Source organism: Manis javanica, chromosome 5 (genome assembly GCF_040802235.1).
Source record: "Manis javanica isolate MJ-LG chromosome 5, MJ_LKY, whole genome shotgun sequence".
Classification (NCBI taxonomy): Eukaryota; Metazoa; Chordata; class Mammalia; order Pholidota; family Manidae; genus Manis; species Manis javanica.
Genome location: NC_133160.1, coordinates 133,645,952 through 133,662,825, shown reverse-complemented (window position 1 = coordinate 133,662,825; position 16,874 = coordinate 133,645,952). Strand labels below are relative to the sequence as shown.

General features: G+C 38.5%; 1 protein-coding gene across 2 annotated transcripts in view; it reads left to right on the top strand.

The window, feature by feature from the left end:
- Positions 1–11,832, top strand: part of CWH43 (cell wall biogenesis 43 C-terminal homolog) — a 49,124-nt gene extending 37,292 nt beyond the window's left edge. Inside the window, exons 14-16 of one of the 2 annotated variants that reach the window (XM_017680852.3) lie at positions 3,801–3,862; positions 8,560–8,715; positions 11,555–11,832. In XM_017680852.3, coding sequence (XP_017536341.3) covers positions 3,801–3,862; positions 8,560–8,715; positions 11,555–11,633 — 297 coding nt within the window. In that variant the 3' untranslated portion in view covers positions 11,634–11,832. The remainder of the gene's footprint in view (positions 1–3,800; positions 3,863–8,559; positions 8,716–11,554) is intronic. The other variant, XM_073237628.1, reaches the window with a different exon arrangement.
- Positions 11,833–16,874: the final 5,042 nt, after the last annotated feature.

Genomic DNA, 16,874 nt, shown 5'->3' with positions numbered 1-16,874 from the left:
AATAATAGGATTTCTGATTGCTTAAAATATTTCTTCATGAAAAAAAACAACCACGCAACCCTACAGTTGAATATGTATTCTGATTATCTCCTGCTGCATAGAATACCATCACAACACATGCTGGCATTCAAGCACAGCTGTCACCTGTTTTTTCATGAGTCTGCAGTTTGGACAGGGTTTTGTGGGGATAGCTCATCTCTTCTCTGTGCGGCTAGGTGGCTCAACAGAGGACTGCAAGATCCTTGGCAGGTGACTGACAGGTAGCAGGTTGGTGCTGGCTGTTGAGCAGGAACTCAGCTGGGGCTTTGGGCTCAGGAGTCCTGATTCCTCGCCATGGGTGACTTAGGCTTTCTACCAGCATGATGGTTGGGTTCTAAGAGTGAGTGTTCCAAGAGAACCAGGAAGAAATCATACAGTCTTGTATGACCTAGCCTTGTAAATAGTATAGTGTGATTTCTGCTATTGTCACAAGCTATGCATTCAAGGAGAAGAAAAATAAACCTCATTTCTCAGTGGGAGAAGTGTCAAAGTCACATTATAAGAATACCAAATGGGAAGTGGGTTATTGCAGCCATGTTTAGAAAATATGATCTGCCAAATTATGCGAGTTAATTATGATGTTGAGAGTAAAAGCTAAAATGGAGTTTCATAGAGGCTGGCATCAGCCAGACAGGGCCTCACTAAATGACACAGAATTAGTCCTTACCTGTTGAAGTCCAAAACACTTGAATTTATAAGTGGATCCAAACAGAATCATGGTCTGAGGCCCTGGTACACAAATCAAACCCTTGAGACACAGCTACACTAGAGGGCTAACTGCATTCATTTGTAGTGAAAAACATAACCATTAGAATTTTAAGTAGATGTTGGTCCTTCATATTTTGTTTTCAATTTCATGTCTTGAGATACTGTCTGCAGAGAAAAGCTTACCCATCTTGTCAAGTGCTTGGAGAGACAGGTGAGGGAGACCATGCCACGATGAGGGTTTTCTTCACATGACAGAAAACAAAATGACAGTGGCTTAAATAAGAAAAGTGTATTTCTTTGTGATAGAGTCTGGGCAGGTGACTTAGCACTGGCATAGCACACCGTGGTGTCAGGAATGTGCTCCTTCCATCTTGTGACTCCACTTTACAAGCCTCCATTCCCAAGTCTGCCTCATGGTCCAGGATGCAGCGTCCGTGTTCCAGTTGGCAAGTTAGAGGAAGGGATAGAGAAGGAGCCAAAAGGGGACACATGTTATCTCTACAGGCAAATTTCAGGAAACTGACTTCCAACCCTTGTACTTAACATTTGATTGACTGGTATTTAGTCGCATGGCCATACATTGATATGTAGGAAATTGGGAGGTATAGTATCTGATCGTAACATATTCCCAGCCAAAAATACTACAGCTTTGGAAGAGGGCAAGGCAGATACTGGTGAAATGAGTTCATCTCTGCCATAGTGGATAAGGCAGAATGTGGAGTCAAGATGGACTCCTGATTTTGGCTTCTCTCAGAGGGTTTATGATGGTGACCTTTAGTATTACAGAGAATGCATAAGGAAGAAGAGTTATTCAAAGAATGATAAGTTTAGCTTTAGGCTGAGTTGAGGCATCTGTAGGATATTAATGGAGATGTCCAGTAGGCAGCTAGATGTATGGCTCTGGATCTGAGAAGGGCAATCAGGACTAGAAATGTATAGTAAGGAGTTGCTCCTGTCTAGGTGATGACTGTACCATGGAAGTGGGTGATCCGGTTCTTGGAGTTAGACAAGTACAAAAGGAAGACCAAGAAAATCCTTGAAGCTGCATTTAATGTGGCCATACTGGGGTTGACGGTGAGGAAGAGAAAGGAGGTCATCTCAGGAAAGAACTTAAAGAGAAGTCAGAAGAGGAGAAGGAAAGCCTGGAGAGTGTGGAATCGCAGAGACTGCATAACAAACCACTTCAAACCTTAATGGCTTAAAACAATGGTTTAAGATTCTCATGCTTCTGTGGGTTTACTGGGTGGTGTTCTGTTCTCGCCTGGTCGTTCTGTTCACTCGGCTAGTCAGCTGGTGGCTGGGGCTGGGGGTCTAAAATGTTCAGTTCATGTCTGAGGCCTTGGTGCTGGTTGTTGGCTGGGTCTCTCTCTCTTTCCAAATGTTCTCTCATCATTCACTAGCCTAGCTGGGGCCACATTTACCAGCTGTGTGACCTGGGGTCAGTTATTCTTGGCCTCAGTGTCTGCATCCATAAAGTGGTGACAGTAATATTGGTTGTATTATACAGGTGTTATGAGGATGAAATATAAGATAATGTCTACAAAGCCCTCAGCCTTGTATGTAGGAGACACTCGATATATGTATTATGTATATTATAACATGTATTAACATAATATATGTGTCATGTGCATCTGGCTGTATATAAAATCAAATAAGAAATGTGAGTACATGTTCTATAAAGGACAAAAGAATATTAGATAAGGTAATATTTGGCAAGTCTAAGGAAAAATTGCATTCTAATAAGAGGGAATTTTGTGTGTGTGTGAAGAGGAATTTCATTTGATTTTTATTTAATCCTCCATTGATTTCCACTATTGCAGTCAGAAACTATATCAAGATTGGCAGTGCTTTTTCTATTAGGAAGTTTACTAATGCAGAGAAGAGTTTTAATGATAAATGCTGGGATTAAAGTATTTTTTTTCTTTAAGAAGTGAGTATTTAAATTCTGCAGTCTTAAAATTTGACAGCATCTTGTTAAAGCCTAATAAAATAAAATGATAGTTCAACATGTTCATAATTTATTATTCCCAATATATATAGCTGAATGGCTAAATTTTATTTTTTCCCAAGGCAAACCAGAACAGTACTCTCTTATATTTTTCATTATTAGCATTTTTAAATTTAATTTTAAAAATCTGTTGTAAGTTTTCCATGTGTACAAAAGACACATATATGTGTGATATATAATAATAAAGATTAATTAATAAGCATCCATGTGTCTACCACTAAGCTTATGAAAAAAAGTTAAGAAATAGTTAATAAGTTGTAGTGCATTCTTTTAGTGATTTGAAAATATGTTTTAAATTAAACTTTAATAGTAAACTGAGAAATGGTCAAAAGTCAGGTATATTTTTTATTTATAAGATTTTTAAAAAGAAGAAAATGGAAATTTCTTCAGTATAAAACCTCATTTAGGGTTTTCCCAACACATTATAGAAAAAGAATATGTTTATGTTCTGCTTCTCTGATGAAAAATATCCCTGGTCTCAAGCTTTCAACATCAAAAAGATTCATGATTAGTCCCAAAATGTGTTTATTCCCAATGATTCAATTTATCACACTCAGATTGAGTGCCTGCCGAATGCCAGGCTTCTTGCTACATACCAGGGGGCCAAAGTGATTTAGAGCCCCTCTGCTCAGGAAGGAGAGGGTGGGACATGTAAACAAGTAACTGTGCGGAATGGTGTAGCTGCTGTGCATAAGGTACTGCGCAGGGTGACCGACGAGGATGAGGTAGATTCTACTTGGGCAGAGAGACTGGAAAGCTGCAGGGGGCGGGGACTGTACTGTGACTGCTGACTTTCCTGCCTGACACCCCCTCTAGACCACTTTCATCTTTGTACACCAGCATCTAGTACAAAGACTAGTGGGGCACCTTGTATGTGCTTCAGAAGTATCTGCAGAATGTATAAATAATTTGGACTTTAATGGATCGTTAGGAACCAGGCAGAGAAAAGGCATATTTATTACTGTAGCTCACACATTTTCTTGGCAATTCAGAATACAGCACTGTTTTCTATGCCTGAAGCATTCTCTTCTCTGTTCTTTATTAGGATATTGACAGCACAGATCAAGACAGATGGTGTGAATACATTATGTATCGAGGGCTGATAAGGTGAGCATAGATTTTTTTTTAATCTTTTATTATTGTGATTTGGGTTTACACAGGAAAGAAAAATGTTAGGGAAGCAATTTTGTTACTTTTTATAAACATTGATTTGGCTAGTTACACAGTTTAACAGTTTTTTTCAAGGCATGGCATAATGATTAAGAGGAATAAATGGCCAAGTAAATTAAGTTTAATTACATAAAAACAATACTGTATGAAATATGATAAGTACCTAGCTATCAACACGAGTTAGGAATGGTACCAGTTTTGACTATATGTCACGGTGGAAACAGCATGGACAATGAAATAAGAAAGCCCTGGGCTTGATTTCCAGCTTTGCCAATTTCAAATCATGTAATCTTGGGTAAGTGAACTAACTTATTGGAGCCAGAACTGTGTTGTGCTGAGATCCCAAGGTAAACGATATTTTAAAAATATATCATACCATATCAAAAAGTGAATATTATCCATGTGTGTGTGTATATCATCCAAAATAATATAGCTGAAATATCCTAAAAGTTAAATATGTGTAAATCTGTTTTCAAGGCAGATTTTCTTTACAATAAAGCAAAGAGCAGTTTTATACCAAAAAAAGGGGACTAACCATTCATTCTTTCATGCATTCATTTATTAAACAGTATTAAGTATCTGTTACATGCCAGGCATTTTTCTAGGCATTAGGGATATAATAACAAGACAAAATCCTTGACTGTCATAGAGCTTACATTCCAGTGGAAGGAGACAGAAAATAAGCACATAAGAAATAAAATATGACAGGTGGTGATAAATGTGATAAAAAAGATGAATGAAACCAGGTAAGAAGGATGGGGAGTATGGGATGGCTGTGGTGTGTTACATAGAGTGGGCAGCTGGTCACTCTAATGAGGTGACATTCAGGCAGCAGCCTGAATAAAATGAGGGAGTCCACCTGTGTATATACTTGGAGGAGCACTCCAGGCAAAGGGAACAGGAGTTTGAGTGGAACATGCTTGGTCATTTTTGGGAACAGTAAGGAGGCCAGCATGGCTGGAGTTGAGTGACATGGAAGGTGACATGAGAGGTAAGGGGGGCAGATCATGTGGACAATGGATTGATTCACAGGGCCCTCCACATACAGGGTTCTTCAGTGGAGGGAATATGCTGGAGATCGTCCCCGGCTCCTACTGTTAGTCAGAATCTGTATGAAGATATTTGAACTGAGGCTTCTAACTACCCTTCTTGGGACAGGGCTGGGGACTCTGGCAGGGCTGCTAGGATGCACCTCTCTGGCCTTAGTCCTTCTCCATACAGAGCAGCTCATCACCAGAGGAGGCTTGGCATTGTCTACCTGAAGAGAGGGGCTGATGTTGGACTGATCACCCCTTAAGTAACCTTATATTCTAAGGTCTGTGGTCTATATTTATGAAAGAAAATGGTTGCCTTCTAGGGATAACAGGAATCACAGGGTCAACTTTGCTCCCATTGGAGATATGGCTTGTTCAGTTATGAACGACAGTCCAGCGAGAGCAAGCTGTTAGGCTCTCCTGCTCTTCACCTCGTTTGTGCCTCACAGAGCACAGTGGGTGCCAGCCACCAGGGGTGGGGCAGGAAACCCAGAGGGGAAAGTTCCCTACCTTGGTGGAGGGAAGACAGGTAATGATTGGAATGATGGAATCAGTGATTTGTGAGGTCATATTTTAGGAGGTGATGCATATGGTGGGCAAACATTGAGCAGGGTAAAGGGTGCCGAGAATATGGAGGTGGGATGCAACTGTAGGTAGGGGGCTGGGTGGGCCTCACTGTGTAGATAACATTGGAGCTAAGATTTAAAGGAGTGGGCCGTGTGGCTTTGGGAGAAGACCCTTCCAGGTGGGGGGTCCAGCTAGTGCCAAAGCCCAAGGCAGGAGTGCCAGATGTGTTCGAAGAAAAGTGGGGCTGGAGTGTGGTGGAGGAGGAAGTGAGGCAGAGTGCATGGGCAGAGAGGGAAGAGCAGGTCCTGGAAGGTTCTGTGGACTCCCATGAAGGACTCTGAATATTACTTAGTGAAATACTGGTTTTACTTTTACTTTATTGGTTCCCAGATAACTGCATTGATTCATGTCCTCACTGAGGTGGGCCAAGGAGTTCCTTGAGATGCTAAGATGGTTCTGGTTACACTGAGAATTCAGAAACTCTGGAAGACCCAGCACACACATGCCCACATGGGTGCAGAACAGATAGTTTGACTATTACTTTGCTGTTTCCAAAAGGTTAAGGTGGGAGGGTGCATGCTGAAGTGCTAGTTTTGTGTGTATTTGATGTCTCAGATTGAAAATACTGTTTATATTAAAATTCAGTTGAAGTGGTTGCTTTAATGGGGATAATAGAAAACAGTTTATGATATAGACAGAAATAGGTATAAATTCAAGTTGTAAAAATTGTTGCTAAGAAACAATGGTATTTATAGTACCAGTGCTCCAAATAGCTAATCACTGGGCTATCTGTACACTTGTGACCCAAGACCTTTATTATCTATTATTTGGAGAGTGGGATGGCAGATTTTTACATATATTCACATATACTAAATATGATAGGATATTAGTCTGCTCAGGTTGCCATAACAATGTACCATAGACTGCATGGCTTAAGCAACAAAACTTTATTTCCCATGTTTTGGAGACAGAAAGAGAGCAAGCTTGAGCGTGAGTGAGCATAAGTGACATACATGGTCTGTGTTGTCTCTTCTTATAGGGTACTAATCCTGTTGGATCAGGTCCTACCCTTATAACCTCATTTATCTTAATTACTTCCTTAGAGGCCCCATCTCCAAATATGGCTACACTCTGGGGTTAGGGTTTCAACATTCGAATTGTGGTGGGGTGGAGGGTGGGGGCACAAGCATTTAGTCTATAACAGATGGGAAGGTGACTTTGAAAATACCCAAAGTAGAGAAGTTAGGGACTACAGCTTTTCAGTTTCTGTCCACAAACCAATTCTATAACCTTTACCTCAATCATCTAATTCAATGACCTGTACTTCGTAGACACTTAATAAATACTCACTGGACAAAAATGAGAGATTCCCTGTTTTAGCAGAAGATACAGATTGGCAGCTTCCTTATGTTCAAGGACTTTTGGTGTGGCCTTGAAGGCAGTGTCTATGAATCCAGCTAGAATTTTGATCTTAGAGATTTGGGAAACAACCTAGATTTACTAGAAACAGTGACCTAGCATTACAGGAAACAGCATGGATTTGGATCCTGACTTGGAGAAAAACATCACCTGTCAGAGAGCTCAGAATCTGTGGCATCACAGCTCTTCTCTTACCCCTCATGGGGGGCACTTGCTGCCTCCACTTGCACAGCTTTAAGTTTTTGTGTGTATGTAGTGACAGTTACGGTATGAAATAACAGTGTGTAGTATGTAGTTATAGGCCTTGTTTTAAGTGTTTTTCCTCCTCCCACCCTGGTCCAAGCCCCCATCATCTTTCACTTAAATTGTTGCAGTAGCCTCCTAACTGATCTCCCTGCTTAGATCCTTTCCCTAGAGTCTGTTCTGTACACAGCAGCATCTCTGCACAAAACCTGTTGGATTCCTGTGTCACTCCCAGAAAAAAATCTGAAGTGGGCCGCAAGGAAGGCTTTGCACTGTCTAGCACCCCGTCCCATGCAGAGTCATCTCCTACCATGTTTCCCCTTAGATACTCCACTCTAGTCATTGTGGAATTGGTCCTCCAAAAAAGCCAAGCACATTCCACCTTAGGACCTTTGCATTTGCTGTTCTCTTTCTTAGAGCACCATTCCACCAATATCTGTATGGTTTGCTCCCTTACTTCATTCAATTTTTTGCTCAAATGTCACTCTCAGAGAAGTGTGCTGTGACCGTCCACCAGACAGTAGTAACCTCCACCACCAACCACTCCCTGCCCCCTTCATTCTGCTTATTCCCCCATGGTTCTTAGGCACTTCTTACCACCTGATGGGTTATAGACATGCATATATATTTACTCTGTCCCCTCTAACTAGAATAAAAAGTCTGTGAGGGTAGAGGCTTTGTTTTGTTCATTGCTTATCCCTAGAACTAGAACAATGCCAAATATACAACAATGACGATATATATTTATTCATTGAACAAATGACTGACTGAATCTGACTTAATTATTTTTTCTGAAGAGGTAAAATAGAAATATAAAATAAATTGATTCTTGGCTGCTTACAGTTACCCTATTTTTCCACGTGAGCATCTCTGTAACTATTTGGATAGTATCTATAAAGTCCTTTGATTCCCTGGAGAACTGAAAGCTTTAAGCAAAAACAGGATGTGCTGTTTTTTTAGGCATAGAAAATCTTTTAGACTTATAAGTGTGGGTGAAATATGCATGTGATAGTTGGATTTTTAAAGATAAGAAATTTAGGCACTCTACTCATTCTGAAGAATTCCTGTTATTGACTTAAAATATAATTGTGTGGGAGGAAATTTGTATAGACATAATATTCATTAGTGTGAAAAAGTAGATTAAGGTTGCCAAGTGTGTTTAGTTAATTAAATCTATGTGCATGTTCCTCATTCACTTGTGTCATAAAAGCAATTTTTTTGATAAATTATAAATCAAGTTAATTCTAGTGATATACAGAGTAGAGGTAGAAATGGGAAATTGGCTTAATAATGAAGGTATTATATACTAGATCTTATCAGCTTTCTGTATGATGATAAAGGCTTTACAAACCATTTCTCTCTCTGCCACAGATTGGGTTATGCAAGAATCTCCCACGCTGGACTGAGTGACTCTGAAATTCAGATGGCCAAATTTAGGATTCCTGATGACCCCACTGATTATAGAGATAATCAGAAAGTGATCACTGACCACCGGGAAGTTCCTGAGAAAATTCATTTCAATCCCAGGTGACAGAGTTACTTTATGTTGTGGACTACAGTTATGAGGCATGCATCCCCTCTAGGGACCTGACTATTACCCCATAATTAGCTACACATTATGTTTGGTTCTAGTGATTCCTTCCAGAAAGGGAGCTCATGGTAAAGATGACAAAATCCTGTGTGGGTTGAAGTTATGGTCCCTGCTTTCCGGGTAGAAAAACATGTTGTTGTAGTCTCAAGCTCAGGTAAAAAACATCACATTGGCACCATCACCATCATTACCATCAATCATTAATACCATAACAATAGCTAATATTTATTATTCTACATCCCAGACCTTCTTCTAGGTGCTTTGTGTGTTATCTTGATGAATCCTCATTTGGCCGGTACTCTTGTTATTCCCATTTTATCAGTAAGACCCTCAGGCTGGCAACATGAAATGACTTCACTGGAGTAGGTGGCCAGTCAGTGACAGAGCTGAGAAGCAGGGAGGGAGCCCATTAGCATTGATGGGTTGGTGGCATTCTCAGAGCTGGCTGCACATTTCATTCACCTGGAGATCTTTTGAAAACTACCCCTTTCTGGGTCCCACTCCAGACCAGTTTACCAGGACACCTGGTGGGGTGGTCTGGGCATTGGGATTAAAAAGGCTTTCCAGGTTATTCCAATGTGCAGTTAGGATTGAGAGTAATGAGAGTGGATGATTCATTTCCTTGCAGATTTCTTTCATGTGAAATATATTGGGTTTTGTTTAGTTTTAAGTAGAGGTTATCTGAGAAATCTATTTGCAGTAAAACATGTGACTTGGTATATGTGATTCTCCTCCCATGACTGGATAATGAGAGGAAACGGCTGCATAAAACCAAACTCAGAACATGTCATATACTTTATTATTATTTGACATTTCTATTACTTTAACAGCTAATTGCTGTAGAAACTCTCAGACCTCATTTTGTTAGGGGGCGGAAAAAGGGCATCTATCCATATTCTCTTTCTTCCTTGTATCTCCATACAACAAGAAAAAACTGTACTGAAATGTAGTCAGTGAATGTAAGGAGATTTGCTCCCATTGCTGTGTTTGATCTTGCCCATTGTGAGTGCAGTGCACTGAAAGGGCATAGACTCTGTGGTCAAGCTACTTGGCTCAAATCCTCATACAGCTGGGTGACTGGGGGCAAGTGGCTTAGCCTCTTTAAGCCTCAAGTCTTTTATCTGCAAAATGGGAAAAAAGAGTAGTGTCTATCTCCTAAGGTTATTTGAGATTTGAATGACATAAAATTCTTGGAGTCATGCAGGGTGAATGCCAGTAGCTGCAATAGCAGTGATAGTATTTGTGGAAAATTTCCCTCTTGCTGGTTGAGTTGATTTCTTAAATGGAAACTGAAAGAAACCAGAAACTTAAATGGAAAATCTGAAAGGAAAACAATTTCCCTGTGCTCCTTATTTTCATTTACCTGGATTGTGATGTCCAAATAAAACACAACTGCACATTGGTCTGCACCAACTGTGAAGGAGCTAGATCGCTTTCTCACTGTTTACTTATAACAATAACAAAAGCATAAGTAGGAGGCCTGCCTTAATTAGAAAATTCCTTATTATAAAATATATACATACAAAATTTTATAAGATAGAAATAGTTAAAGAATAATACTGGACTCACCAAAGATCCCATTCCTTAATTCAACAAATATTTACTGAGTACCACAATGTCAGCAACATTCTAGGCCTTGTGCTAGATACTAAGGACAGATTGATGAATAAGACCAAATCTTTGTCCTGTGAAGCTGTCCTAATGAGGAGATAAGCAATTTTGTTGGTAAAATTTTTGGATACATCTTTGGTTTTTATATGCATGTCTATCCATATATCATATATTTACCCCAACTTTGTAAATCATGTGAAACGTATATGTACATGTGTGTATATGTGTATTTATGCTATTTGGCAACCTGATTTTTTTCATTCAAATACTGTATTATAAACTTCCATATTTTTCGGAACGTATTTTTAATGATTGTATGATATTCAGTTAGATGGATATACCAAGCTTTAGCTAACCAATTTAGTTGTTTTTATATTTTAATCCTTTCATTATTATAAATAAGTCTTCCAGGAACTCCTGTTATATCTTTAGGTGTATCGTTGGTTACTTCCTTGGGACCCTGTTCTAGACATGAAATAGCAGGGTCAAGGGTTATGCAAAATTTTAAGACTCTCTGCCCTTATTTTTTATTGCTTTGAGATGACAAGTACAAAGAGCTCCTCTCTCCTACATGATAGAGGTTGTTTGGAAATTACAACTGCTGATGAAGAAAAGGAAGTCAATGGCTTCATCTGTTCGGGTCTTAGCTTCTTTTCCAGCGCCTTTTGTATTTCATCATACCGTTGTAGCTATATAATTAGTTACTCATCAGTAAGCGAAATTGTTAACTGGTAGCATGTGAGCACTAGTAGAAGGCTTAGAAGTTTTAACTGTGCCAAATAGGTTTTATATATGAATAATTGTAACATGAATAACATTTCAGGTTTTATGATCCTTCCCCTATAAAATGGTCATTACTCAAACTGAGGACTGGAGAGAAAATTCAGGTTTATTTTTCACCAATGTTATCAGACAATAATTCTTAAAGAGCTGTGCTTTTGGAATACTCCATAACTGTGGAAAGAGGACCTTAAAGGTTAATATTTTGGTCTGCTTTCCCCATATGCATTCATCCTCTTTTTTCTTCATTTAGTCTTTTGTAAATTGGCCACAACTCTCATGGTTTTATGGTAGATATAAGTAAAACCACATAAATTATGGTTGAAATGTTGTGTAAGAACTACATTTCTGAATGGTTTTTATATGTCAATTACTTTTTTTTAGATTTGGATCCTACAAAGAAGGACACAATTATGAGAACACTCATCATTTTCATATGAGCACTCCCAAATACTTCTTATGAACTATTTAAAACAAGAATTCATTGGCTGAGCAAGTCTAAGGAGAACGAAAGTATATAATATAAAAAGAGATGAATGAAAATGGGAAACTACATATGAAGAACCTTAATTTTGAGCAAACTATGCCATGCTAAATCCTATCAGTTTATAAAACAAATTGCTAAATAAAAGCATTTATTCAAAATTTTTTCTTAAGTTTTTGATAAAAAGTAGAATGTGACATAATATAAGAAAGTTTTGCTGCTAGAGATAAAATAATAAAAATGTCTTATGTTTTTAAATGCTTAAAAATAGGGAATTGACTTGTGGATGAACTGGAAAGATTGCTGACAACAATCAATCCCTCCTGGAACAGAAAGGGAAAAATGTTGAAAGATGCAGTATAATTGTGAGCAGACTAATGTATACATATAACTGTTGCTGACTCAGCAGCAGCAGCTCGTCCATCCTGGCCTTCCCTGAGCTGTGATGCCATCATCTGTCTTTCCCCCATGCTGGTATCAGTCAGCGGCAGTGCCCGACACCCTGGTGATGTCTCCAGTCAGTCAGACCACCAGCCCTCAGGGAGCATAACCTCAGCACACAGAGGCCTCCCACAGAATGAATTTCCTTCCCTAGATCCAAGCAAGTAGGTGATGGGGAGAGCTCACTATTCCTCTCCATGAGGAATAGTGATTTGAATGTTGTTAATGGCATACAGCATCTTAGAACTGGAAAGGGCCCTGAAAGTTTTTTATCTTTGGGGGCAGAGATAAAAATTACAAGAGACAGAATTTCAGAGGTTTTATGCTACAACATAAGGGGCATCCTTAGATCTATTTAATAAACATAAATTGAGCACACTGCCATATGCAAAACATTATGTCCCTGTGGAGCTTTAAAATATAGGTCTGCATATCATTTAAATTTGAAAGGGATTAAACAATTCCCAGATAAGCAAAAGTTGAGGGAATTTACCTCCCACAAACCATCTCTACAGTGTATTTTAAAGGGACAGCTCTAGATGGAAGTGCTCCTAAGGCTAAATAGACATCACCAGAGAAAACAAAACCACAGCAAAGAAGCAGACCAACCAAATACTAACAAACTGCAAAATAAAATCAGCTAGCCACAAAATCAGTCAAGGGAAACACAAAGAGTACAGACTAAAACACCTAATATATAAAGAGTGGAGGAGGAAGAAAAAGAAAGGAGAGAAATAAAGAATCATCAGACTGTGTTTATAATAGTGTGATGAGTTAAGTTAGATGGTTAGATAGTAAAGAAGCTACTCTTGAACCTTTGATAACCACGAATCCAAAGCCTGCAATGGTAATAAGTACATATCTATTGATAATCACCCTAAATGTAAATGGCTGAATGTACCAATCAAAAGACACAGACTAATAGAATGGATAAAAAAGCATGACCCATCTTATGTGCTGCCTACAAGAGACTCACTTCAAACCCAAAGACATACACAGACTAAAAATGAAGGGACGGAAAAAGATATTCCATGCAAACAATAGGGAGAAAAAAGCAGGTGTTGCATATTTGTATCAGACAAAATAGACTTCAAAACAAAGAAAGTAAGAAGAGACAAAGAAGGACATTATATAATGATAAAGGGGTCAGTGCAACAAGAGGATGTAAGCATTATAAATATCTATGCACCCAACACAGGAGCACCGACATATGTGAAACAAATACTAACAGATTTAAAGGAGGAAATAGAATGCAATGCATTCATTTTAGGAGATGTCAACAGAACACTCACTCCAAAGGACATATCAATCAGAGAGAAAAAAAGTAAGGAGACAGAGGCACTGAACAACACACTAGAACAAATGGACCTAATAGACATCTACAGAACTCTACACCAAAAAGCAGCCAGATACACATTCTTCTCAAGTGCACATGGAACATTTTCCAGAATAGACCACATACTAGGCCACAAAAAGAACCTCAGTAAATTAAAAAAGATTGAAAATCTACCAAGCAACTTCTCAGATCACAAAGGTATAAAACTAGAAATAAATTGTACAAAGAAAACAAAAAGGCTCATAAAGACATGGAGGCTTAACAACATGCTCCTAAATAATCAATGGATCAATGACCAAATTAAAACAGAAATCAAGCAATATATGGGGACAAATGACAACAACAGCACAAAGCCCCAACTTCTGTGGGACACAGTGAAGGCAGTTCTAAGAGGAAAGTATATAGCAATTCAGGCCTATTTAAAGAAGGAAGAACAATCCCAAATGAAGAGTCTAAATTCACAATTATTGAAACTGGAAAAAGAAGAACAAATAAGGCCCAAAGTCAACAAAAGGAGCAACATAATAAAGATCAGAGAAGAAATAAATAAAATTGAGATGAATAAAACAAAAGAAAAAATAAAAGAAACCAAAAGCTGGTTCTTTGAGAAAATAATCCAAATAGATAACCCCCTAGCCAGACTTATTAAGAGAAAAAGGGAATCTTCACACATAAACAGAATCAGAAATGAGAAAGGAAAAAATCACTATGGACACCATAGAAATAAAAAGAATTATTACATAATACTCTGAAAATCTATGTGCTAACAAACTGGATAACCTAGAAGAAATGGGCAACTTTCTAGAAAAGTACAACCTTCCAAGATAGACCAAGGAAGAAACTGAAAATCTAAACAGACTAATTACCAGCAAGGAAATTGAATAGGTAATCAGAAAACTACCCAAAAACAAAATCCCTGGACCAGAAGGATTCACCGCTGAATTGTATCGGACATTTAGAGAAGACATAAAACTCTTTCTCCTTAAAGTTTTCCAAAAAATAGAAGAGGAGAGAATACTCCCAAACTCATTCTATGAAGCCAGCATCACTCTAATACCAAAACCAGGCAAAGACACCACAAAAAAAGAAAACTACAGACCAATATCCCTGATGAATATAGATGCAAAAATACTCAACAAAATATTAGCAAACCAAATTCAAAAATACATCAATAGGATCATACACCATGATCAAGTGGGATTCATCCCAGGGATGCAAGGCTGGTACAGCATTAGAAAATCCATCAATATTACCTACCACATTAACAAAAAGAAGGACAAAAACCACATGATCATCTCCATAGATGCTGAAAAAGCATTCGACAAAATTCAACATCCATTATGATAAAAACTCTCAACAACATGGGTTAGAGGGCAAGTACCTCAACATAATAAAGCCCATATATGACAAACCCACAGCCAACATTATACTTAACAGCAAGAAGCTGAAAGCTTTTCCCCTAAGATGGGGAACAAGACAAGGATGCCCACTCTTCTGTTTTTATTCAACATAGTTCTGGAGGTCCTAGCCATGGCAATCAGACAACACAAAGAAACAAAAGGCATACAGGTTGGTAAGGAAGAAACCGAACTGTGACTGTTTTCAGATGACATGATATTGTACATAAAAAACCCTAAAAAATCCAGTCCAAAAATTACTAGAACTAATATCTGAATTCAGCAAAGTTGCAGGACACAAAATTAATACACAGAAGTCTGTTAACATTCCTATACACTAATGATGAACTAGCAGAAAGAGAAATCAGGAAAACAATTCCATCAGAGTTGCACCAAAAAGAATTAAATACCTAGGAATAAACCTAACCAAGAAAGTGAAAGACCAATTCCCTGAAAACTATAAGACACTCTTAAGCTAAATTAAAGGGGACACTAATAAATGTAAATTCATTCCATGCTCTTGGGTAGGAAGAATTAATATTGTCAAAAAGCCATCCTGCCTAAAGCAATCTACAGATTCAATGCAATCCCTATCAAAACACCAACAGCATTCTTCAATGAACTGGAACAAATAGTTCTAAAATTCATATGGAACCACAAAAGAGCCCTAATAGCCAAAGCAATCCTGAGAAGGAAGAATAAAGCAGGGGGATCTTGCTTCCCAACTTCAAGCTCTACTACAAAGCCACAGTAACCAAGACAGTTTGGTACTGACATAAGAAGAGACCCATAGATCAGTGGAACAGAATAGAGAGTCCAGTTATTAACCCAAGCATATATGGTCAATTAATGTATGATAAAGGAGCCATGGATATACAATGGGGAAATGACAGCCTCTTCAACAGCTGGTGTTGGTAAAACTGGACAGATACATGTAAGAGAATGAAACTGTATTATCATCTAACTCCACACACAAAAGTAAATTCAAAATGAATCAAAGATGTGAATGTAAGTCATGAAACCATAAAACTCTTAGAAGAAAACATAGGCAAAACTCTCTTGGACATAAACATGAGCAACTTCTTCATGATCATATCTCCCCGGGCAAGGGAAACAAAAGCAAAAAAGAACAAGTGGGACTATATGAAACTAAAAAGCTTCTGTACAGCAAAGGGCACCATCAGTAGAACAAAAAGGCATCCTACAGTATGGGAGAATATATTCATAAATAACATATCTGATTAATGGTTGACATCCAAAATATATAAAGAGCTCATGCACCTCAACAAACAGAAAACAAATAATTCAGTTAAAAAATGGGCAGAGGAGCTGAACAGACACTTCTCCAAAGAAGAAATTCAGATGGCCAACAGGCAATGAAAAGATGCTCCACATCACTAATCATCAGAGAAATACAAATTAAAACCACAATGAGATAGCATTCACACCAGTTAGGATCGCCACCATCCAAAAGACAAACAAAAACAAATGTTGGCGAAGTTGTGGAGAAAGGGGAACCCTCCTACACTGCTGGTGGGAATGTGAAATAGTTCAACCATTGTGGAAAGCAGTATGGAGGTTCCTCAAAAAAACTCAAAATAGAAATACCATTTGACCCAGGAATTCCACTCCTAGGAATTTACCCTAAGAATGCAGGAGCCCAGTATGAAAAAAACATTTGCATCCCTATGTTTATCGCAGCACTATTTACAACAGCCAAGAAATGGAAGCAACCCAAGTGTCCATCAGTAGATGAATGAATAAAGAAGATGTGGTACATATACACAATGGAATATTATTCAGCCATAAGAAGAAAACAAATCCTACCATTTGCAACAACATGGATGGAACTAGAGGGTATTATGCTCAGTGAAATAAGCCAGGTGGAGAAAGACAAGTATCAAATGATTTCTCTCATCTGTGGAGTATAAGAACAAAGCAAAAACTGAAGGAACAGAACAGCAGTAGACTCACAGAACCCAAGAATGGACTAACAGTTGCCAAAGGGAAAGGGACTGGGGAGGATGGGTGGTAAGGGAGGGATAA